Below are 24743 nucleotides of genomic sequence, written 5' to 3' on the forward strand. Positions count from 1 at the left end.
GATTAATTTCTTTCTATTTTTAGTGCAGACGGGGTCTCGCTCTTGCTCAGGCTGGTCTCGAACACCTGAGCTCAAACAATCCGCCCGCCTCGGCCTCCCAGAGTGGTAGGATTACAGGCGTGAGCCACCGCGCCCGGCCTCCCCTGCACTTCTTGACTTTTCACTCTTCTAATGATGTATTTTGATGAATAGAAGTTCTTAATATAACCTATTTTTCTTTTTATTATATGGCTAGTGCTTTTTTAAAAGATATGTATGATATAGTTGTTCTGTATAAACTTCTTTTTATTCATTTTATTTTTTTAACTCTCATCCTGTTTGTTGTAGAAACTTATATGGTTTGATTAGGTTTTTACTTTTTTCATGATCTCACTTGCTATTTTTAGATATAGTATGAAAGTAAGAGTCCAAAAGTATGTAATTCAACAATATCAATCCTATTCATTGATATAATGTTTATCTGAAAGATGAAGAACTAGATGTGAAATCAGTAGTTCATTAATTTCTTGTTTTTTTAATCTTCTGGTTTATTTTTCTAATAATTTTCTAATTTTTCTGGTTTATCTTTCTAAGCTTGTCTTAAGCCTGTGTGGCTCTCCTGTGATATGTCTTAATATGCTGTGTCTTGTAGTACATCATCACATTTTATATTGGGAAAGGTGTTTTGAGATTGAGGGCAAGTTATAGACATCTAGGAGCATCCAAAAATGTCACAGCCCACCAGGTTCATTGCCTGCTGCTTAAGAGGAACCCAATACACTGAGAAAGCAGGTGTTGCAGCGGAGAAAGTTTTATTTTGCAAGGTGCCAAGCAAGGAGATGGGAGTAATTTCTCAAATCCATCTCCTTGAAAATTTGGGGACTAAGCTTTTTAAGGAGGTTTGGGAAACAAAGGGCTAGAGAATTGGGCCTGCTGCTTGGTGGGGGATGAACTCATAGGATTGGGATGCAGATATTATCTTCTCAGTTGAGAGATTTCCTGGGTGGGGGGTCTCAAGGCTGTTGGATTTGTTCCCATGTCAGTGGGTCCTCTGGAAGGCAGAGTCTGAACAATACCTCAAAGACCAGTCTTAAGCTTTACAATAGCAGTGTTATCTATGGAATCACAAGTCTGGGGCTTTACGATAGCAATGTTATCTATAGAAGCACCAGTCTTAGGCTTTCAAATAGCAGTGTTATCTAGAGAATTAAGGGGGAAGTCACAATCTTGCACCTGTCAGGGAGGATAGTGCCATTAAGCAGTAACCAGTCACAGCAGTAAGGAAGTTAGGAACAATGGCTAGTTAACTTCTGGCTCTATCTATACTTTTATAAAAATCAGATCTTGATTACTATTTATACCTTATTGCTCTACATTATTTTAATATGGACAATTTCAGAAGGGTCACAGTGGATATATGAATTTCATGGACTCTTCTCCAGTGCTTCTAAAGTGCTATCCCAGCTGGTCGTATTAAACTACATGTCCCAGGTGTGCCAGCCAAAAGGAGTGAATATCCGTGTGGATGCCAGTTTCAGATGGGAGAGTACTCATGCCCAGTCAATGTTTTCTCCCATTTTCAACCATTGAATCATCTGTCTATTTCTATGTATTTTTCTTTAGATACAGGTTCTTGCTCATAAATTCATTCATTTTCCTTTTCTCCTTTCTCCTCTCCTTGCCTCTCACTCTTCCCCAGCCTAGGCTCTGCTCCCGCCTTTGGCTGCAAACTGGCCATGGCAAACAGAGAAGCTCTCCTACTGGTGTCATCAGACCTAGTTGGTCAATCAGAAATGTGGGGTAAGGGAGAAATTTTTAAAAGAGGTATACATACGCTTTAAATATTTTAAGTTTAAACAAATAACTTTTGAGTAACAGTTTGGTCAGTGGGTAATTTCTCCTTCCTGGTGTCTCGTGCATGAGTATCAAGAGAACGTTTCCCTCAACATCCAAACCATGCTGTTACCTGCTGTAAAACTCCTGTGTTTTTCATACAGGGCCAAGGGTTACATTCTTTGAGTATGAGGCTACTCATGGGATTCTGCTTGCCTTTCTGCATAATCTGTACACATGATTACATTATTTTTTGTTTGTTTGTTTTTGAGACAGGGTCTCACTCTGTCGCCTTAGTCAGAGTGCAGTGGGGTCATCATAACTCACTGTAACCTCCAACAACTGAGCTCAAGTGATCCTTCTGCCTCAGCCTCCTGAGTAGCTGGGACTACAGACATGCACCACCATGCCCAGCCAATTAAAAAAATTTTTTTGTAGAGATGAGGTCTTGCTATGTTGCCCAGGCTTGTCTTCAACTCCTGGCCTCAAGTGATCCTCCCACTTCTGCCTCACAAAGTGCTAGTATTACAGGCGTGACCTACCACACCCAGCCTATGATTACATTGTTAATTTCCAGTTTTTGTGACATGATCTGAGTTTAGAATCCCTAGAATTTTATTAATGCTTCTCTATTCTTTTATCGTTGATGTGCCAATAGCTAATCAAATAGATTTTTTCCCCCATTTTATAAAACATTTTTAAAAGAGAGTTTATTTGGCCAATGTAAAAACATGGTAGACACTTCATAGGCCACTTTATACAATAAAATAGGCAGTAATAACAATATCTTTGCACACAAATCAGTGGCATCCATATATGCCAATAATAGTCCAGCCGAAAATCAAATCAAAGACACAGCACCTTTCTCAGTAGCATCAAAGAGAATTAAATAATTAGGAATATATTTAATGAAGGGGGTGAGAGACATATATAGGGAGGACTACGAAAGACTGAGAAAAGAAATTGTAGAAGATGTAAGCAGATGGAAAACCCTGCCATGCTCATGGATTGGCAGAATCAATATTGTTAAAATGTCCACACTACCTAAAGTGATCTATGAAATTAATGCAATCCCTATCAAAATACCATCATCATTCTTTACAGATCTAGAAAAAATAATTCCCTGCTTCGTATGAAACCAGAGAAGACCTCGTATAGACAAAGCAATCTTAAGCAAAAAGAACTAATTGGGAGGCATCAGCCTACCAGTCTTCAAGCTTTACTGCAAGGCTATAGTAACCAAAACAGCATGGTACTGGCACAAGAACAGAGATACAGACCTTTGGAATAGGACTGAGAACCCAGATGTAAAACCATCCTCACATTGTCATCTAATCTTTGACAAAGCAGACAAAAATATACATTGGGGAAAAGAATCTCTATTCAATAAATGGTGCTGGGAAAACTGGATAACCACATGCAGAAGATTGAAACTGGATCCCCACCTCTCACCTCTTACAAATATCAACTCACGATGGATAAGAGACTTAAACCTAAGGCATGAAACCTTAAGCATTATAGAAGAAAATGTTGGGAAAACTCTTACAGACATTGGCCTAGGCAAAGAATTTATGAAGAAGACCCCCAAAGCAATCACAGCAGCAACAAAAATAAATAAATGGGACCTGATCAAATTAAAAAGCTTCTGCACAGCCAAGGAAACTATCATTAGAGCAAATAGACAACCTACAAAATGGGAGAAAATATTTGCATTTTACACATCCGATAAAGGGCCGATAACAAGAATCTCTACAGAACTGAAGAAAATTAACAAGAAAAAATCAAACAACCCCATCAATAAATGGGCAAAGGACATGAACAGAGAGTTTTCAAAAGAAGACAGAATAATGGCCAGCAGACATAAAAAAGTGTTCAACATCTCTAATCATCAGGAAAATCCAAATGAAAACCACAATGAGATATCACCTAACTCCAGTGAGAATGGCCTTTATCAAAAAGTCCCCAAACAACAAATGCTGGTATGGATGTGGAGAGATAGGAACACTCATACACTGGTGGTGGGACTGCAAATTAGTACAATCCCTGTGGAAAGTAATTTGGAGATATCTCAAAGAGCTAAAAATAGAAATACCATTTGATCCAGCAATCTCACTACTAGGCATCTACCCAAAGGAAAAAAAAGGCATTCTATAATAAAGACATCTGCACTCGAATGTTTATGGCAGCACAATTACAATTGCAAAGATGTGGAAGCAGCCCCAGTGCCCATCAATACGTGAGTGGATTAATAAAATGTGGTATATGTATACCATGGAGTTCTACTCGACTACAAAAAACAATGGTGAACTAGAACTTCTTATATTATCCTGGATAGAGCTGGAGCCCATCCTTTGAAGTGAGGTATCATAAGAATGGAAAAACAAGCACCACCTGTACTCACCATCAAATTGGTACTAACTGATCAACACTAAGGTGCTCACATGGTAGTAATATTCATTGGGTGCCGGTTAGGTGGGAGGGAAGATGGGGGTGGGTAAATTCACAACTAATGGATGCGGAATATACTGTATGGAGGAAGGGCACACTTGTAGCCCTGGCTGGGGCAAGGCAAAGGCACTATATGCAACCAAAATGTTTGTACCCCCATAATATTCTGAAATTAAAAAAAAAATAATGGCTTGGGCCATGCAAAAAAAAAAAAAGAAAGAAAAGAAAAGAAAAAGGACTAGACAATGTTAATAAAAGTAATTTATGTTAGTAAATTTGTTTATATGTTGATAAGGGATAGCACTGCTAAAACTACTTTGTAATGTATGATGGAACTAATGAGTAAATATATTCCAAATAACTACAGCCAGATTTTTTACTATTGGGGAAAACATTACAAATAATAAATGAAGGGTAGAATGAAAAAAAACACAGTATCTTCCCAAGCATAAACACTCAGGTGTACTAATGACAGTTACATGGGTATAACAGTTGAGAGCAGATGAACTGTGTTCATAAAGAAATAGATCAAAAAGGGAAATATATAAGCGCATATCACTAGGGTTGATAGATGTGTGCACCCAGCTTCATAACTGCAGTCATCTGAAACACTGTGACGAACAACCTAAGTCTTTGGACGAGAATGCTCAAAACCCTTGGTGGGTCACCACCACATGTGTAGTCACCCAGAGAGCTGAGATCTGAAGAAATTTTATCTTTCATAAATGCACATGTATAAGAAGGAGATCTCTTCATTTACTGAAGAAGTTTCAACATTTTTATATACACACACAATACTTGAAACAGTCAACATTGCGATAATGTACTTTCATGGGGGCAGATTGGCAAAAAATGTGTAAAACATATTAGAACTCTCTCAAAGTCTCTACACAGTTTATAGCTCCAGTTGTGGAAATCACAGGAAGATGAAATACTTAGCATAGCAAATTGTGCTATGTGTGAAGGGGCAGAAGTCATATACCACTGAATAATTTGGCAGGGGAGACTCTGTATTTTTTGCTGCTGTTTTCACTTCTGTGATCTTTGAAATACTTGCTGCACTTATAGTTGGAGAATGGTTGTGGTCTACAAATTTTGTAAGTATATGCTGTCCATTTGAAAGTCTGATTATTGCTTGGCTGTTGCAATTAAGCGATTTTCTGCTTTTGCTGCACCAATAATAATTAGTGTTTAAACTTTTTCACCATAAGTAGCCCCATACTCTTAATCTCAGCTTTTTTGTGAAGGAACAATTTCACAGATCTCTTCTGTTTTGTTGTAAAGGATACAGTAAAAAAGGAGTGATATTCGGCTTCTGTAGTCCCAAATCAGCGTTAGGGTTCCAGAGAGACAGAACCAATAGGATATGTGTGTCTATATACATGAGGGGGACTTATTCGGGGAATTGGCTCACGTGATTATGGTGGCTGAGAAGGCCCATGACAGGCCGTCTGCACGCTGGAGGCCCTGGGATGCTGGTAGTGTGGCTCGGTTCAGTCCAAAGTCCTCTGAACCAGGAAAGCCGATGGTGTAACTCCCAGTTCAAGGCTGAAAGCGTCAGGCCCCAGGGGCCCGCTGGTGTAGGTCCTAGAGTCCAAGGCTGGCAAGTTGGGGCCTGATGTCTGCCCCAGCCGTCCCTTCAGTTTGTTTTGACTGAACCTATCTAAAGCATTTCAGAGAATCATCAACTCTCTTTGTGCACTTATTTTTTTCATTGATTTATTTATGTAATGATCAAATTAAAGTAAATAATTATAGTAATAAGAATTGAAAGAACAAAGCTGACTCTTAGTAAATAAGCAGCCCAACAGGTGGGACTATTTGGAAGGCACTTGAGCGAGGAGGCTGTTGGCCACTAATGTTTAGCATTTCAGGAACCTCAGTCGCATTTTATAGAGGGAGTGCAGAACACGTGTCAACTCGTGAGTTGGTTAGGTGGAACTTGGTTAAGATAGCTCTACTATATTTTTCTGATAGTTTTTCAGTGAATTTGTTATTCAGCAAGTAAGCCAGACACTCAGTAAATTAAGTTTGCCTTTGATGAATTGTTTTTTGGCCAGTTGGTCATTTGTTATTGGCATATTGACTTTTAGGAGAATTTGCTTACAGTGGAGTCAAGACGGAATGGGCAGGCAGCAGAGCCAGGTGGAGGGCTGCCGAAAATTAAGGCACAAGCCAGCAACAGAGCCAGGTATACGGGGAGCACTGCAGGCAACTCTGCGTTGTGGGAGAGTGGGGTTTGGGTGGGAAGCCTGCAGGTGAGGCCACAATTCTCTGCACGGGCTACATTAGGAAGGACCTGCAGGCCATGCAGAGAAGTTTGGAATTTGTCATCAAAGCAAACTTTGTCCTCAAAGTAAACCATTGGAGGACGTTTTTTAAATTTATGATTTACTTCAGCTAGTTGTTATTTCTCGTACACTGAACCACATTGCATTTTATTTTTACCTCTTTTCTGGTACATATTGAACCTTTTATCATAGTTATTTGTTATAAACTCTTTAGGGAATAGGACTTATCTTTTTTCATCCCTTTTAGTGCCTAACAGTGCTTCATGCAGCTATTAACTATCTCTTGACATTTTTTAGCCTCAGTTTTAAGCTTTGGAAGATGTTCTTTGTTTCTTATACTTTTTTTTGTATTTCTCACTTTGTATAATATGTAGAAAATACTGATGATGGAAGCATGTCAAAAAGTCAGTTTCATAATGTTGATGATGCTTTTACAGAAGAAGGGAATATTTTCGTGTCACTATTTTGCCCTCAGAGTAAGCGCGGCAGCAGCCTCCAGTGTCCCTATGAACTGTGATTCCTTCTACATGGCTATTGTCTCTTTGGATGTGCTCCTAGGGGTGTAGGTGTGTCTGTTGTGTGGAAATTTAGAACCTCTCCTGCATCTCTGTAATCACAGTGTGGTGTGCAGCGTGTTTAACACTCTGCTTTAGCTCTTTGCTTTTCAAGGGGACACTGGGATAGGCCAAAATATGCGTATGTATGAAAAGACATGCCTTTCAAAAGATTTTTGTTTTTGTTTCATACTGAGAGTTGTGCAGCTATCAAACTGACTGTGCTTAGTATGTAACAAGTGCTGAGAGAGCATTTGAAGAGGCGAGCCTGGCTCTTTGGGAAATGAATCCCATCTGTGTTGACGTTGGCCGCTGCGCCCCGCCGCCCAGCTCGAAAGCCGCCCTTTCACCGAAGGGGTTTAACCCAGACAAGCACCCTCAGTACTTCATTTCCTGCCCTGTCTTCAGAATAGCATTGAGTCTGAACCCAGGAATATCTCGGATCTTTGTTATTGAGAAGAAAGAAGAGCAAGGTCGACTCCTTTTGGGGGCATAGTACCCGAACAAGGCATTTTCTGGACATGTTTTTATTTAGTAACTTAACCTGGGGTAGAGGAAAACAACTTAATTCTTTGATATTTTAAAGCTAGCACTTATATAAATTTTCTGTCTTTTTACGTCATCAGGTAACAGTGAAGTTTTCTTTTATTGTGGTAAAAATATACATAACAAAATTTACCATTTTAACCATTTTTAAGTGTACTGTTCAGGGGTTTTAAGTACATTCACACTATTGTGCCACCATCAGCACCACCCGTTTCTAATACTTTTTCATCTTTCCAAACTGAAACTCTGTCCCCAATAGACACCAGCTCCCGCACACCCCCAGCCCTGGGAATCCCCCACTCTACTTTCTGTGAAACTGTAGAGTTGGAGACCAGCCCTTACCCCCTTGTCTGTTGATTGCATTTCATCCTTTCTAAAGTACTTTCACGGCAGCCCTGTGATCTCGGTTTGACAGATGAGATTATGAGGCTCTCCGAGATTATGTGACAAAAGTAGGTATGTTACCACTTGCAGAGTTGAGGCTAAAGCCCACGATTCAAAACAAAACCATTTACTTCCATGTGGAGTAAGATGTAGTTCTTTTAGAGGATGTGAACCATCTTGTTCCCCTTTCTTCCCTTGTCTGTCGCCAATCTCAGAGTTCCGGCTCGTGTGCACTCCCAGTGGCATCTTTATCTTAAATTCACTCTGCGACTGGATTCCAGACCCATATCCTGCTTAAACTCCTGCTGCACTGTTTGGCTGTCCATCTGGATGCCTACCTACAGATAGAAAAGAAGGGGGAGATGACCTGGCCCCACGGGGCTTTAATTCTTTGTCATGCACAAATAAAATGAGAGAAAACTTAAGAAAATATGTGTGACTATTTTCCCAGTGTTTACTCAAGTGCTGCGTGGAATGCAAATTAAATAGTGACCAGAATGGAATGGCGCGTAACTTGGATAAAGTCTTTTATTTTGCCAAGAAGAGTATGTACGAAATTCTTGGTGTTAGGATTGAAACCATTTTTACAGTTTAAACTATTAATATAAAAATATTATTATCTACTGAAAATGACTTTAATCCAATCATCCATTTCCCTCGGCAGCACGGATAGCTTCTTAAAGAATGAGCTGTAGCCCAGGAATTTTAGATTATGGCACAAATGCCATGCAGTGCTGCTGAAATACTCGGGCCAGCTAGAAAAGGGTTTTGCTGAAATGTGATGGAATTAAAACTTGAACACTAATTTTCTTATTTCAGAGTATATAATTTTTGACTGTTACTCTTAACAGATTTTAATCATGGTCACCAGAAAAACAGAATCTGGATGCATCACTGTTTGTATAGAATTAAAGTCGGAAAGTGAGTCCAAATTCTAGGCTTATAATTTTCTCGGCTCAGATCAGGTCTCATAATTTATTGGCGTTTCTTGTGGAAAGGACTGAGTAATAAATCAGGGTAGGAGGAGGGAAGCCGTGGGCAGCAGCAGAGAGGCAGGGTGCCAGGTGAGAAGAGCGCCAGCAGGTGCAGAGACGTTGGTGCTGATGTAACAGCATGGAAGGCCAGTCTTCCTTAAGAAACGGGTCCTGTTGTGCTGTGTGATATGGAAAGCAGTCTTGGTGGGTTGGTTAGTTCCTTCCTTCCATCCTGTTCCGCCCAGCCACCTGCGTGTCAGGTGCTGAGGGAGGCAGTAGTGAGCCCGCTCAGCAGGCAGTACCCACTCTGGCTGACTTCTGGCTTCTCCACTACCAGAGAGCAGGCATAGACCCCAGTTAGGGCCTTTAATCTCTTCAGCCGTAGGTTCCTCATTTGTGAAGTCACAGTTGAAATACTGATATCTCAGTGTTATTTCCTGAACGAGAGAAAATACATACAGAAAGTATCCCAGGACAACATCTGGCACATCGTAGGCAAACAGCAAATCAGGTTGAGTATCCCAAATCTGAAAATCCAAAATGAGCATTTCCTTTGAGCGTCATGTTGGCATTCAAGAAGTTTTGGATTTTGGAGCATTTCTGATTTAGGATTTTTGGATTTGGGATGCCCACCTGTTAAGTTTATAATGCAAATATTTCAAAATCCAAAAAAATCCTAGATCTGAAACACTTCTGGTCCTAAGCATTTTAGATAAGGGACACTCTACCTGTAGTAATAGTGGTAATTATTATTATTGTGTTTATACCACACAATTCTATGAACATAGTAACTTGTTATTATTATTATTACCAACGGAAAAAGAATTCTCTGTGTAGCTTGTTCTTAAAGTGGCAAAGGTAAATACTAATGGTTTTTTTGCCCCAAAAGATGAGAATTAAAATTATAGTCAGTATTGTAAGCCAGCCAAGCCTATAAATCATATTACTGTGCTGTTGTAAATACTGGTTTTCTCTAATAAGACCTGAAGGGAGACCTTAAAGAAGGTTGCAATACCTTAAGGTAGGTAAGTAATGTCACTGTCAAAATGGGTACATTTGAAGGACCTGCTCTGACCAAAGATTCTCATGTTGTTTATCCTTTGGTGAAGGCACAAGGTCAGTTCTCACTCATATTTTAAAAGAAGTAAAGTTGGCTTTATTGTCTATTGACCTGTAATTTTATTTGAGACTTGGTCTTTCTCTGTCACCCAGGTTAGAGTGCAGTGGTGTGATCATAGCTCACTGTAAACTTGAACTCCTGGGCTCAAGTGATCCTCCTGCCTCAGCCTCCTGAATATCTGGGACTACAGGTGCACATCACCATGCCCGGCTAATTTTTTTAATATTTTGTAGAGATGGGGTCTCACTATGTTGCCCGGGCTGGTCTCAAACTTCGGCCTTAAGTGATCTTTTCGTCTTGGCCTCCCAATGTGCTGGGATTACAGATGTTAGCCACCGTACCTGGCCTGGACTTGTGACTTTATAAGAATACTAGAATTGGAGATTCTGGAGATTGTTATGAGGCAACACTGTCATTTACAGGTGAGGAAACTGGGGCTCAGAGCTCTGGGAAGGTTGCACAGGCCCAGGAGCCACACCGGACCTAGACGGGACACACGCTGTGTGTCCGAGTTGTCATTGTTTTCATTTTACACTCATTTCCTGCCTGTCTGCTGGTTTCTTGTGATCCCTTTTGAAAACCTGTCTTCCCTATTTATACTTTTTAAAATTTCTGTTAATTTTGATTTCAGTGGATTCTTATCTATTGGAAAAGATCTGAAAACATTTTTTCCCCTGAAAGCTCTGGCACTGAATAACAGTTTGGGTTCCTCTTTTCAGACTCTCTTGTTTGACTTTAACAAGCTGTATGTGTCTGAAACCATGTGGCAGATTTCAAGGATAAACGGTATTTGAGAGTAGAGTGTTTCTAGCAGATTATTAATATTTTTTGAGGGGTATTATTTCAAAGTGAAAATAGTTTGATTTTTTTTTCATGATTTCAGAAGTGATAAATACCATGCAGAAAATTCAAGCTATTAGGTATGTATTTAAAAAAGAGGTACCCGTTATTAAAATTTTTGGCAAATGACTGTCCTTGTATGTATATAAGCAGAAACACACAGATTTTATGTAAACGAATCATAGTACACCTGTTTTCTTTTATTCAATAATATCTAGTAGAGATTTTTTTAGTAAATGTACACATGCATTATCCTATTAAATGTCTGTGGACGTAATAATATATCTAAGCATTCCTCTCTTGATGAACATTTAGATTGTTTTTAGATTTTGCTAAATAAATTTTTATTGGACATTCCTATACCTTTTTTTCTCATGTGCCCAATTGGTCGTCTTGGCCTATATATTTCTACAAGTGAAATTATTGCATCTAAGGGCATATCTCTCAAAAGGTTGTGCCAGATATACACCCACCAATAGGGTGTGGAAGCATCTGTACAGAAATCCCATCCCTTTAGAGAGTAAGCTCTTTGCCCCAACACCTTTGTGTTACTCGCAGCCCTCAGGCAGGGAGGCTGACTTGTGCTACTTAACAAGCATTTCTTTGATTCAACTATTTGTAATGCTTCTGCGGGACATGAATAATTTGACTGTTTCACCACACTAACAGGAAGTTGGAACACCCTGCATTTCATGAATAAAAGAAACTCAGTGAATCAAACCACTCTTTTCTAAAAGCAACTAGCAGAGGTTTTAACCTGGGTGTGGACTCTGCTACAAACCTCTCCTGGTGCCGAGCGGGGTATATCAAGTTCCATTTTAAGAACTGCTTCTTAGGAAGATACGAATGACCTGGATATGGTCCAGCAATTAGACCACAGAGTGATGACTGTCCAGGAAATCAGCTTTCTGCTGGGAGTGCGGAGGAGTTGGAGTTATTTAGCCTGGGGAATAGGACTGGGGTGGAAGTGGGAGAGCTGTCGTCAGGACACGGGCGTTGTGCGGGTGATCTCGAGTGAGCGAGAGGAGGGAGTGGGTTGAATGTGCTGTGGGTGATCAGCCTTCCACAAAGGACTTCATGGGTGAGTTACACGGAAAGTGATGGAGGCTCACGTTCTAGAGAGTCGACATTAAAAAACAAACAAACAAACCAACAAACTGTAATTTCATTGGAATGTTGTTCTACTTGGAACCTTAACTTGGTAGACCTTGTTCTGTTCGCTGTGACATACCTCTTCTCAGTTTTACAGAATATAGATAGGTGAAATAGCTGCACACTGTTAACAGATAAAAGGAAAGAGAATGTGAGTACCAGAATGTGTTTAGCAGGCACGCCTGGTGTCTGAAAACCCCATCTCTGTCATATACTAGTGTCTGATTTTGAGAAGGTGGTTTTAGATTCTGAGCCTCATTTACTATGTTTGTAAAATATAAGGCAATGTATAGTAAGTGCCCGGATGGATTCCTGCATGGATTGAGTGATGCCCCCGTGACAGTGCAGAAGCGTCTAGTGCGGCTCCAGGCAGACAGCAGGTGCTCGGCGGATGCCGACTTTCCTTCCCATTGTTGACCTTCTCTGTTAGCAGAAGGACCAGTGAAAGACATGGCCAGCAAATCCTGTAGGTGTTCGTGGGAAGGACAGGTTGGTGTGGATTAGAGCCATCAGGAAAGTTTAAGACAAGAAGGGGACTTCAGCTGAGTCTTGAAGGCCAGGTGGAATCTGGATCGTCCTGGGGTGTGGAACGAACCCCCCGCCCTTCCACAGTCCGAGGTTCTGACTTCACCACCAGAGAGTGCCTCAGTCTCTGAGCTCGTCAAGAGACTGTGATACGATTGGTTTCAGTAAGGAGCAGATTCCCTCTGCAGAGAATAACTTCCACTTTCTGTCAGAGAGTGGCTCCTAGGTGATATGCACTTTTTTAAAAAGTTTTCCTGGCACATATTAGGAATATGGTGAGAATGTGGGCAAACCTCACTCAGTAATTCAGGCAGTGTGGACTAGTGCTTTCTCTGTGAGGAACACAAGGCAGACCTGAAGAGTGCTGGGTTGCGGGTGCTCACGGCCCGAGTGGCGTGGCTGTGGGGAAGAGTCGGCGTCAGGTCTGGGAGGGTCGGTGGCGGTGAGTGTTGTGGGGGCGAAGATGAGCTCAGCAGCCCCCTCAGACCCGGGGAAGGGCCCCGTCCCGTGTTGGGAGGGGAAGTGAGTGAGGCAGGAGTGAGGCCGCATTGCACACTTGTGGAGCCCCGCAAGTAGGCGGGCCTGGATGGCACAGGTCAGGGCTGGGTGGACGCAAGCAGGAAAGTAGCAGAGACACATTGGGAACCGGCCTTCCAAACCTCTTTATAGGACAAGATTCTTTATTGCCATAGACATTTCAAAGGAAAGAGGAAAATGCTGGCTCGAACCTGTTAACTGGAAGTACAGAATTTCCCTCTAGCAGTCATGCTAATTTCTGCGTTGTTTTTCCTTTTTTCCCTCCCGCAGCCTCCTGACAGTGGGCCTCCACCATTACCGACATCCTCCCTCCCAGAAGGTTATTACGAGGAAGCTGTGCCCCTGAGCCCTGGAAAAGCTCCGGAGTACATCACGTCAAGTGAGTGGGGGCTCTGTGTGGCCCAGCTGGTCCCTTATTTAGAGGACTGCTGGAGGGCCCGGCCCCTTTCTGGACGTGAAGGGAACAGGGGCATCGTGCAACACGATGGAGATGTGGGGCTGAGCAAACTCTGAGCCCACCGAGGTGGTAACTACAGAAAGGGGTGGAAGAGGCTAGAGTGCCTCCGGGGGCCGTTGTTCCGACGGTCCTCTTCCTGGTGACTCAGAGGTAGGGAGGCCTTAGTGTCCAGGAACAAGCATCAGCAAATGAAATGTGTTCCCTTTGGCAGAGGAGAAACGGCATTTTGTGGTCTGTTTTCGTGGGTGCCACAGCCCCCTCCCCTTAGCCTTTGAGTAGAGCGTGTCCCCCTTGGGCTGCGTCCACTCTGGCGTTATCAGAGCATTTTCTACCAGGCTGACTGTCAGGTTAAAAATAATTAAGTGCAACACAAATAGGCATCTTTGTCATAGACTTTTGTTTGTTTGTTTCTTTTTTTTATATAGATTTTACCAGAATTTTTTTTTTTTTGAGATATAGTCTTCCTCTGTTGCCTGGACTAGAGTGCAGTAGCACAATCATAGCTCACTGCAGCCTCAAATTCCTGGACTCACATGATCCTCCTGCCTCAGCCTCCTAAATAGCTGGGACTACAGGCATGTGCCACCACGCCCAGATAATTTTTAAAATTTTTTGTAGAGAGGTGTCTCACCATGTTGCCCGGGCTGGTCTTGAACTCCTGGGCTCAAGTGATCCTCTGCCTTGGCCTCCCCATTTGCTGGGGTTATAGGCGTGAGCCACCAAGCCTGCCTACCAGAACATTTTGCCTAAGTTGCAGTCCTTGTGGCTCCAGGTAGTTGCCTGCTGGTAACCCTCAGATGTGCCCCTTTGTTAGTACCCAGCTTTCAAGTTCAGAGGAAGAATGACATGCTGACATTGGAAACCTCTCTAGCACTATCTGTGAAATGTACTTTGAATTGTTGGCTTTATATCTCCTGTCAGCATCTGTCAGGCAGTGTGCTGTTGTCTCGCAAAGATGATAAAGTAGAGTATCTGAGGGTATCGACTTAGGGAGTCCAGCTTGCTTTGCTTTATAAAAGATAGGTAAGTGGAAGGTGAAAGAGTGCTTGCTGATTTTAACCAAGAGGCTTCCAGTCTGTTGACTTTTCATGCCATGGTGTCTGACCTCTTCTGTCTAGTTAGGGAAATTCTCTCCTTCCTCTTAAAGTGGTTTTAATGTTACCTGAAATCTCGGCTACGTAGAGACTTTGTGTTTTTGGTCTTTCTCTTCCCTGACAATAAACAAGCGTAGCTTCCAGCAAAGCAGAATCTAACCTGATTGTTAGATTGTTGTAGATTTTCCCATTGGCATATCTGTCTGTGAAGAGGGGCTATACAAGAGTCACGCCAGCTGGATTGTGTGCCCGAGGATGAGGGACTGTCCCAGCTCACTCTTGCCTCTCTACCAGAAGAGTCACCACTGTCAGTAAGCAGCTGTTGCACTCTGAGTGGGAAAAGGGATAGTTCTGATAAAGGCGCTATAAAATTTTAAGTTTAAGGACTATTTGGCAAAAATATGTTTAAATAATTTCTAAGTGTCAACTATTTAAGAAGATAGATTAATTAGAAAAGAGAAAAATTAAATGGCTTGATATAATTCAAAACTTCATTGGGTTCCTTTCTGTTCAATGGCAAGGAGTAAAGAAAAAAAGTGTTCTTTTGGTGAGGGTATTTCCTAGTATTTGGAGCTTGCCTCTCTGGTCTTCTCCCACCTTCCTTCCCCTCCCTCCCCCAACGTACTTTCAAGCTGGAAACCTAGAGTGGTTCTGTTTGATGTTGGGGGCTGTTGGCAATTTTCATTCTGAGAAGCTCCACATAGCTGATGTGCGTGTCCTCTTCAGTGGAGCTGTTCCTCAGCTGCCAATGGCTGGGCAGCTTGCAGTGCGCTAATTCCAGAAGGAAGAGGAACAGAAGAACTCAGTTTGGGGAGACACGGAGTCAACAACGACGGCCACTGTGGCTTCTCTAGTCAAATGTCTCTTAAATTTCCGTCGATGGCTTGAGGACGTGGCCACGTCTCCCTGGAGGGACAGCAGCACTGAGTTGACTTGTCAGCTCAGCCCAGGGTTTTACTGCCCTCAGTTAGAGATGAACTTTGAACAGTTTTGTCGACCCTTGTCAGTTCTGGTATCTTCAGAGAAGCACACCCACTGTGCATGTCACGGAGTAAAGGATTTGTTGAAGGAATGAGCCATACGCGGTTGCAGGAGCTGGTGAAGACGCCTGAGAGAGGCTAGATGAGGACTGAGGAGAGGACAGGCTGCAGCCCGTGCTGCTTACTTCCTGCAGTCCCCATGGCACAGGTGACCAGCAGGAGAAGCTGGAACTTGCCTCCCAGAGCTGCACACATATGTTGCCCAGGACTCAGAGAGGAGATGGGAGGAGACCCTGTGGGAGCTTGTGCCAGCAAGGTGGACTGGCAGGTGAGCCACAGCCCAGGTAAGCTGCAGTGGCACTTGGTACCCCACACCGACCTTCAGAGTGTATGGGCTGCTACCTCTCTACTTTCTGCAGCACTCCCAAATTTCTCCTGGGGTCACCCTACCCTAGAATCATCCAAGAAAGAGGATTTGGGGAAATGTAATTCCAGCCTTGCTAAGTTGATACAGTAGAAAACCAGCACAGTTTAGCTTGCATCAGTTTGGTATCCATGCACACCTCTTTTAACCACCCTGGATTTCCAATAAAAACAAGAGCAAAATCATCTTGATCCTAACATGATTCAGCTATTGCCCGTATAATGGAAAACTCTCCAACTCCCCAAAGAGGATACAGAGTCCCTTCATCCAGCCTTTGGGTGACACTCATTCTCTTCTAGTGCCTATAACTTAAATTCTGAGATGCAAGGTTGACTACTGTTAGCACCTCTTAGGTTAGATGGTAGGAGCCTGGGAGAGGGAGGAGAGAGTTAGCATCTACATGGACAGATACATCCACATCCCAATAAGGGAGAAAAGCTCATGACAAGTTCAGTCCTCATCTTTACAGCTGGTCAATGGTCATCGCTGGTATTTATAACTTCCTGTACTGCCCATTCCATATTCCCCTCACCCTGAGCAAACCCCTTGTTCGATCACAGTTTCTTATTGGTGAGGTGACCCAACTTCCTTTTCTGAAAGGTCCAGGCCATGAGTAGGACTTTCTGTGTTGGGTGGTTGTAATTGTCCCTTAATGTTAATAAGGGCATGGGAGAATAAAGGGATGCCGAGGGGACCTCCCAGGTCCCAGACATGTTCTTCCTATTCCCATTGTGTGGGGACAGTTTCTTCTCGGTCAGGATCAGTCACCCCAGCCACCGCATCAGCCACTTTCTTTTCCTGTTGGTGTGCTGGCGTGAGGAACCTGGGTGGCGGCTTCCACTTGCAGTTTAACCATCGCTGTATCCTGCCTTAGGCCAGCGGAGTCCAAAATTTTAGGGAAGGGAAGCAAAGATTTTGTTAGTGGATCACCAGTGGTAATAGTGAGAGGAGCCCCTACCACTCACCCCTTGGTTCTTGGACTTGTGACATCTGGCTATGGGAGAAGCTGTACCACCGCGTCAGAACATACACTGCTCGGAGATGGTCTGGAAGATACTACCCACGAGATGTGGCCAGTTGGCTGGCACTAGAGCTAAATATTCGAGAAACCGTTCTACTGGCCTACTGGGTCAGCTCCTTCAGAGTGGCTGGGAGTGTGGCAGACCAGTGATTTTCCTGAGCGTAAATCCCTTGTTGTACTTCATTTGCTGTGAAGTGAGCTCCTTGGTTGGAGGCAATGCTGTGTGGCATCCTATGACGGTGACGAGGGTGTTCTTAGGCTGTGGGTGGTGCTTTGGGCAGGAGCACTGTGGAGAAAGGAGGCAAATTTACTTTAATGGTCTCCTCATGATGGACTGGTGATAACAATCTGCTGCCAGGTGGCCGGCTGATATTCCCAGAAATGGTGTTGGGGCGGGGGGCTGGAGGGCCATATCAGTCTCTCGGAAGTGCCTGGGGGCAGGCGAGTCTTCATGAGTGGAGTCCACATTGCCGAGTTCCATGTATAACCTCCATCCCTGCCACCAGAGCCACTTGTACATAAGCCCATCTGGACAAGAAGTCAGGATAGAGGCCGACGGATTTGTGTGCTGTGAGTGGGTCACGTGCTTCACCTGAGTGCTAAGAGCCTCTTCTGCTGCAGTTGCGCTCTGCTAAGCTTCCCCCTGGTACACAGGTATTCACGTTGTGTGCCCATGTGGAAGGTCTGCTCACAGGTCAAGCTGTTTGCTATGAGTTTTCTAATCAAGTTCCTATCAGGTCTTGACCATCAACCAAACCATTAGGCCATGCTTGTGGATCGCTGTTAAGCGAAGGGGCAGTGCAGCAGGACTAGGGGGCAGGGACACATAAGCTGCTTGCTGGTGCAGCTTCCCTACATCTTCCAGACCTGAGGAGCCCGTGTCACACAGACTGCTTTGATTGGATGGTGGGGTGCTCCTGGATGGGCAGCTCAGGTTGCACTTCAACTTGGTGTCCGTGGTGAAGCATTCAGTCTCTGCTAGGGCATCAACAGCCAAAAGCAGTTTCTGAAAAGTAAAATAGTTGTTTTCAGAGGACAGTAGGGACTGTGCCCCCACATCCCAAAGGCCTGCACTGAGCATCACCTGTACGAGCCTGCCAGAGGCGTTCATTCCCAATTCCTGGAGCAGTCAGGGTTTGATCAGAGAAGCAGAACAACTGTGATATGGACTAGAAGACTTATTCTCAGAATTAGACCTCACACAATTCTGGGAGCTGCTGTTGCCTGTGTGGCTGGTGGGTCCAGCCATGGCCTGTGTGGCTGGTGGGTCTGGCAGCGTGGGAGAAAAGCCAGGCCTGAGGTTGGGGAGACGAAGGAGAAACTGCAATCCCCAAGGACAGACTGCAACCCATCTGTCTCCGGCTTCCTCCAAACTTAATGACACAGGTGACTTGCAGAAGACACAGGTGGCCGTGGCTGTGGAGTTGTGTGTGTACCTGTCCCAGGACTCCAAGATGCCAGAGGAGGAGATCCCATGGCAGCTGGGGGCTCCAGGTTGGGGGTTGCCCCATACCAGCACGGTGAACCGCGAGTAGCAGCAGTAGCAGCCTTGGCAGTGCCCGGCACCTGCACTGGCCCCAGGGAGAATGCCTGCTGCCCCTTCCCTCCCTCCAGACCCTGACACTTTCTCTTGTGGCCCACCTCGCCCAGACCACACAGGCAGGTGGAAGTGGACTTCCAGCTTTGCTAAGTTGACACGGTACAAACTCAGTGTGGCTCTTGTTGGTTTTCTTTGTTTCAGATCTAGATTGCATGTTTATTTTCAGCTTTCTAATTTCCTGTCTTCTGGTTTTCCTCCCTCTCCCTCCTCCAGGGGGCTGGTTGAAATGCCATTTATGATTCCGTGGGGTGTGCTACGTGTCTACGTGAAATACGTCGCGTGGTACAGCCAGTGTCTGGAGGTTATTATGAACTTCAGGCCTGGTCTTGGAGTGTAAGGCGTACCGGTGCTTCACACCTGCTTCTAGTATTCTCAGGTTCACAAAGAGCTTCTCTGTGTTCTTCATTTAATCCTCATGACAACTCTGAGAGAGACAAGGAGACAAGGTTATCTTAAAGAGACTGAGTCATAAAGAAATTGAGTGATTTACCATATTCCTCTAGAGTGGGAACTAGAACTCAGACTGGCCATTTGAAAACGTAGGTCAGATCTGCTCTTTACTCAGAACCACCCAGTGGTTTTCGATCCCACCCAAAAGTAAGTCCTCACAGTGGCTCACGAGACTCTGCAGCACCCCCATCCCACCCACCTTTACCTCCTACCTGTCCCCTCACTCAGATCCTTGCTTCCACGGAGTTGTGTGGAGCAGGTGAGACGACAGAGGGGAAAGCCCTTTGTGAATCTGAAACACTTGGTGCAGGTGTGGAGCATCATTATTATGACGGATCAGTATTGAAACCCAAAGGAGCATCTCCAAAAGTTAGCTAATAATTTCATAATGTATTCCATTTGGACGTATCCCTGTCCTCCTGTAATTCCTTTGTTTATCGTCTCTCCTCCCCCCAACCCCCGATAGAATATAAGACCAAAGAGGGTAAAAGTTTTTGTCTGTTTGTGTCTGGCACATAAGAGCTCAACAGACACTTGCTGAATAGATGAATGACCGTGCTGAATGAACGGGCTGTGCTTTACTCACTCCTTACTTTGTTCTGTTGATTTTTCCCTGCTGAATTTCCATTCAGTTTTTGTTTTTTGTGGTATGTCTAACACTGTGCCAAGCTTTATGCTAACAACTCTTGAGCTACGAGAGGAGGGACTGACACAGCTGCTGCCCCAGCAGAGCCGTCTTCCTGCTCAGCCTCTTGCCCTCCCTTCTCTGAAAAGTGAGGTCACACACCAGCCAGGAGTCCTGGTGGGTCTTCTGCTTCTTGCCTCATGGAATCCAATATGGCAAAAGAACACGACAGGGTCCCCGTGGGCCCCTACTTCCTGGTGAGGACCGGTAGTGGACGGGGCACCAACACTCACTCACCACTTAACCTCTGTCTGTAGCTCATGTGGCTTTGAAAGATAAGTTCTTACATAATTTGAGTGCAGAGAAAACATGGCCCTTTGGAAAGCTGTGATAGTATAACCACCTTATCAAGGCTTGGTTTCTGGCTCTTTGATTTGCCGGATTTGCAGTGTGTTCAGTATTGCCTTTGCTTTTATGCTATTTTTTTTTCTGGAATGAACATTTTATGGTTAAAAAATAATAGTTTATTGGTGCTTTCTTTAGTTCTATCAGAACTGTACTATGATAGCAATTCCTGACCATGAAACTATTAATAGTTTCTGGTGAAGAAGAGTGTGACAGTTAGTTGTAGGTGTTAACTTGACTGGATTGAGGAATACCTAGAGAGCTGGTAAAGCATCATTTTGGGGTGTGTCTGTGGGCATGCTGGTAAAGCATCATTTTGAGGTGTATCTGTGAGCATGTTACCAGAGGAGATTAGCGCATGAGTCTGAGCGGACTAGATGGGGAAGAGCCGCCCTCAGTGTAGGTGGGCACCATCCAGTCGGGGGGCCCAGATAGAACAAAAACAGGAAAGGCAGCTTAGTCTCTCTCTTCCTGGAGCTGGGACACACTCTTTTGCCCTTGGACATCAGAATGTCAGGCTCTCTGTCCCTGGGACCCCAGGACTTACCCCAGCACCCCTCCTTTCCCTTCCTTCCTCCCCCTGGGCTCTCAGGCTTCTGCCTCAGACTGAGAAGTGCATCATCAGCTTTCCTGGTTCTGAGGTTTTTGGACTTGGACTGAGCCATACTGCCACCATCCCAAGTTCTGCAGCGTGCAGACGGCCTGTCATGGGACTTCTCAGCCTCCTTAGTCGCCTGAGCCAATTATCCTAATAAATCCCTTCTCATCCATCCATCTGTCTAACTATCGATCTATCTATCATCTATCTATCTATCTATCTGTCTATCTGTCTATCTATCTATCTATTTATTCTATCTCTCTAGAGAGCCCCAGCTAAAACAAAGAGCATTTCCTAACCAGCAACATCCTCTCCACACAGATCCACACAGTTCTATTGTTGACTTTGGTCTCCCTGCTCACTGCACATAAAGTGCAGACATCTGCATGTCAGAACCTGATGATGTCTAACCAACACCCTCTCTGACTGCCCCTGACATAAAACCCTCCCAATTCATCTCTCTGTGTATACCTGTGCCACTCACTATAAGACTGGAAGGCAGTCAGAGTTCTTTGCCCTCCTCTCCCATTCTGGGCCTTTCTTAGGTAAGCCGGTGGCCTAGGACGTGGAGAAGTTCACCTGCTGGGAGGCTGGGGCTCTGTACCGAGTGAGTGAATAGTTAGATTGTTCCCTTTACTGGGCAATAGCTGAGGATGCCGTTCAGCGCGTTGATTATCCTGTAGGTGCTGTTACTCCTGGCTGTTCTCTGTTTCCTGCTAAGTGGGCCTAAGTTTTTCTAAAAATGAATCTATCAGTTCTGCTCTCAGAAGAAGGTGAGACAATGAACTCACTGTCATGTCGTGGTTGTGGACCTCAGCCCACTCCCAGGGATGAAAAGGGCTACCAGGAACATAGTTCACTATTTTGATTTAAAATTAAAAGACCTAGATTCACGTTTTAGCCCGGTTGTTCTTCAGGGTTGTGGTCCTGGGTGAATTACTTAGTCTCTGAGCATCATTCTTCCTTTTCTCTGAATAAGAGTTACGATCTGTGCCCCATCCCTGGTGAGATGATGGGTGCGAGAGCCCTTGGCGAATTCGAGGCACAGCTCTGTCCTAGCACCTGGAATATAGATGTACGTGAAAAAAACACTGCCTGGCATACAGTAAGTGCTCAGTACCTATCTGTGGGATGAGTGAAATCAAAGGTAGTTCTCCCATTTGTAACTAACTCATTCATTAAATCTTTATTTGCTCATTCTTTTCTTTTTTTTTTTGTTCTGTCACATGTTTTTATTTCTTTTTTTATTATTTCAGCATATTAGGAGGGTACAAATGTTTAGGTTACATCTGTTGCCTTTGTCCCACCTGAGTCAGAGCTTCAAGCGTGTCTATCCCACAGATGGTGCACACCACACCCATTAGGTGTGAATATACTTATCCCCTACTCCCCGCTCCCACCTGCCCAACACCCAATGAATGTTATTACTAAATGTGCATGTAAGTGTTGATCAGTTAATACCAATTTGGTGGTGAGTACATGTGGTGCTTATTTTTCCATTCTTGGGATACTTCACTTAGTAGAATGGGCTCCAGCTCTATCCAGGATAATATAAGAGGTGCTAGCTGACCATTGTTTTTTGTGGCTGAGTAGAACTCCATGGTATATATATACCACATTTTATTAATCCACTCATGTATTGATGGGCACTTGAGTTGTTTTCACATCTTTGCAATTGTGAATTGTGCTGGTATAAACATTTGAGTACACATGTCTTTTTTTATTCAATGTCTTTTTTTCCTTTGGGTAGATACCCAGTAATGGGATTGCTGGATCAAATGGTAATTCTACTTGAAGCTCTTCGAGATATCTCTGTGTTGCTTTCCACAGAGGTTGTGCTAGTGTGCAGTCCCATGTTCATTATTTTCTGAACTTGATGTTCCAGAGAATGAGCTGAGCTCTGATGGTTCACAGTCCTCCAGGAGAATTGTCTTTATGAAATAAAAATATGATTATGTCCATCTCCCCTCTTAAATCCCTCAGTACACGTCGGACCTTAGCACAGCACGTGATGGGTGCGGCCTGGCATCCACCCATCTTCTCTGTTCCATGTTCCATCACTCTCCCCCACTTATCCTGTGTTCTAGCCATGCTAAACTTTTTTAAAACCGTTTTTATTATAAAACATATTTACCAATAAGTACATAAAATATGAATATACGCTCAAGAACTTACCATAAAGCAAACCACCCACGTAATCACTACCCAGGTCAGGGATGGAACGTTGTCAACCCCAGAAGCCCCCGCCCCTTCCTCAGCACACCCTCTCTTTCCCCCTTATGGGTAACCACGGGCGTTGCTTTTGTGGCAGTCACTGAAAGGCTGCTGAAAAAGTGACAGGCTCCACTGTGCCTCTGCAATGTGTGTCTGAGACTTTCCGGTGCCTTCGCTCGTTGTGTTTCTTCTTCCGTCTGGTTGGCAACAGCTCATTTCCAGATCTAGCTCCGAGTGATCTCTTCAGTCTTCTCTGCGTCCTGCATGCGCTGTCCTGTCCCTGTCTCTGTAGTAACGTGCTGCCCTAGATCAGGGATCTCTCAGTCCCCTCCCGCTGTCTGGTAGAACTCCGGCAGCGATAGGACTGTCCTTACCTGTGTTCCCGGTGAGCCACTGGGAATGTGGTGAGTGGGACTGTGGAACTAGGTGTTTAATTTTATTTGACTTTAATTAAAATATAAATAGCCACCCGTGGCTGCCCCATGAAATGGGGGTGGTGGGCAGATGGTGATGCTGGTGTTTTGGGGGTTGTGGGTGTTGGGGGGCCATGGAGGAGAACCCGCCTGTGGGATGTGGAAGGTTTGCATGAAGCAGCACAGAGGAGAAGCTGGGCCATTCTCCCTCATTCATTCTCCCTTGTGATCTGTGACCAAGACCCGCGGGTCTGTTCCCTTCGCATCTCTGGAGTCAGCCCCTTCTGGCATCCCTTGAGCCCATCTCAGCCCCAGCCTCAACGTGTCTTCCTGACGTAGCTGTAGATGCCTCTCCACCGGTCCCTGCTCCAGCCCATTCTCAGTGCTGTTGCCACAGGTGCCTCTTCAGTCTCCTCAGTTCTTGCTTAAAGTCCTGCCTGGGCTTCTTTTTATCATTGAAAATTCAACTTAAGCTTTAAATCTTTCTGTTCTCTCCCTTAGTATTGAATCTTTGCAGGGAAATTGTAATGTAAACATGATTACTGAGGGCAAGTTAAACTCCAGTTTCCAGGGAGTAAAAATGTGAGCTCTCTTCTGTATAATGTCTGCCGTTTCTGGCACTTCTGCCAGATTGTGCAATTGCCTGCATTAGCCATTGTTCTCCTTATCTACCCTGTATTCATCATCTAGGCGCTCATTCCTCAAGTGTGTTTTGAAAAGTGAATATGTTCCAGATGCTTCCTTGGGTTGAGGGGAATTCAGAGATGAATCAGACACTGTCTTGAAGAGCTTATCATCCCGCATGGCTGAAAGCAATAATATTAACAACAGTCATGGTATTTATGAAATACTTTTGATGTGCCAGCCATTCCTCCAGGGGCTTTGCAGGTACAGTTTAAATTCATGTCACAGTTCTTTCTTCTACACTATTTGTGCTTGCCACGTGCCAGGTACTGTGTTAGGTGCTGGGATATCACAGCCTACATGATGGTCCACTTTTCCTCAGGGGCTCATAGCCTGGTAGCGCGGTATGATGAGTTTTGTGTTGGGCAGGTAGAGACATGCAGGAGGGGCATTTGTCTTAGTCTGCTCGGGCTGCCACAACAAGATACTGTCGACTGCGCAGCTCAAACAACAGCAATTCATTTCCTCCTGGTTCCGAAGGCTGGAAGTCCAAGGTCCGGACGCTAGCACGGTTGGGTTCTGGAGAGGGAGGCGCCTCCTCCTGGTTTGTGGATGGGGAGAGAGCAAGATCTCTCTCTCTTTCCCTCTTCTTTCT

The 24743-nt window shown here is 44.2% G+C and overlaps 1 protein-coding gene across 1 annotated transcript in view; it reads left to right on the forward strand.

Moving 5' to 3' along the window:
- Positions 1-24743, forward strand: part of AFAP1 (actin filament associated protein 1) — a 134426-nt gene that overhangs the window by 43727 nt on the left and 65956 nt on the right. The window contains exon 4 of the mRNA XM_012656745.1: positions 13454-13562. Within this exon, the coding sequence (XP_012512199.1) occupies positions 13454-13562 (109 nt within the window). The remainder of the gene's footprint in view (positions 1-13453; positions 13563-24743) is intronic.

This window comes from Propithecus coquereli, unplaced genomic scaffold (genome assembly GCF_000956105.1).
Source record: "Propithecus coquereli isolate 6110/MARCELLA unplaced genomic scaffold, Pcoq_1.0 Scaffold518, whole genome shotgun sequence".
In the NCBI taxonomy this organism is placed as follows: domain Eukaryota; kingdom Metazoa; phylum Chordata; class Mammalia; order Primates; family Indriidae; genus Propithecus; species Propithecus coquereli.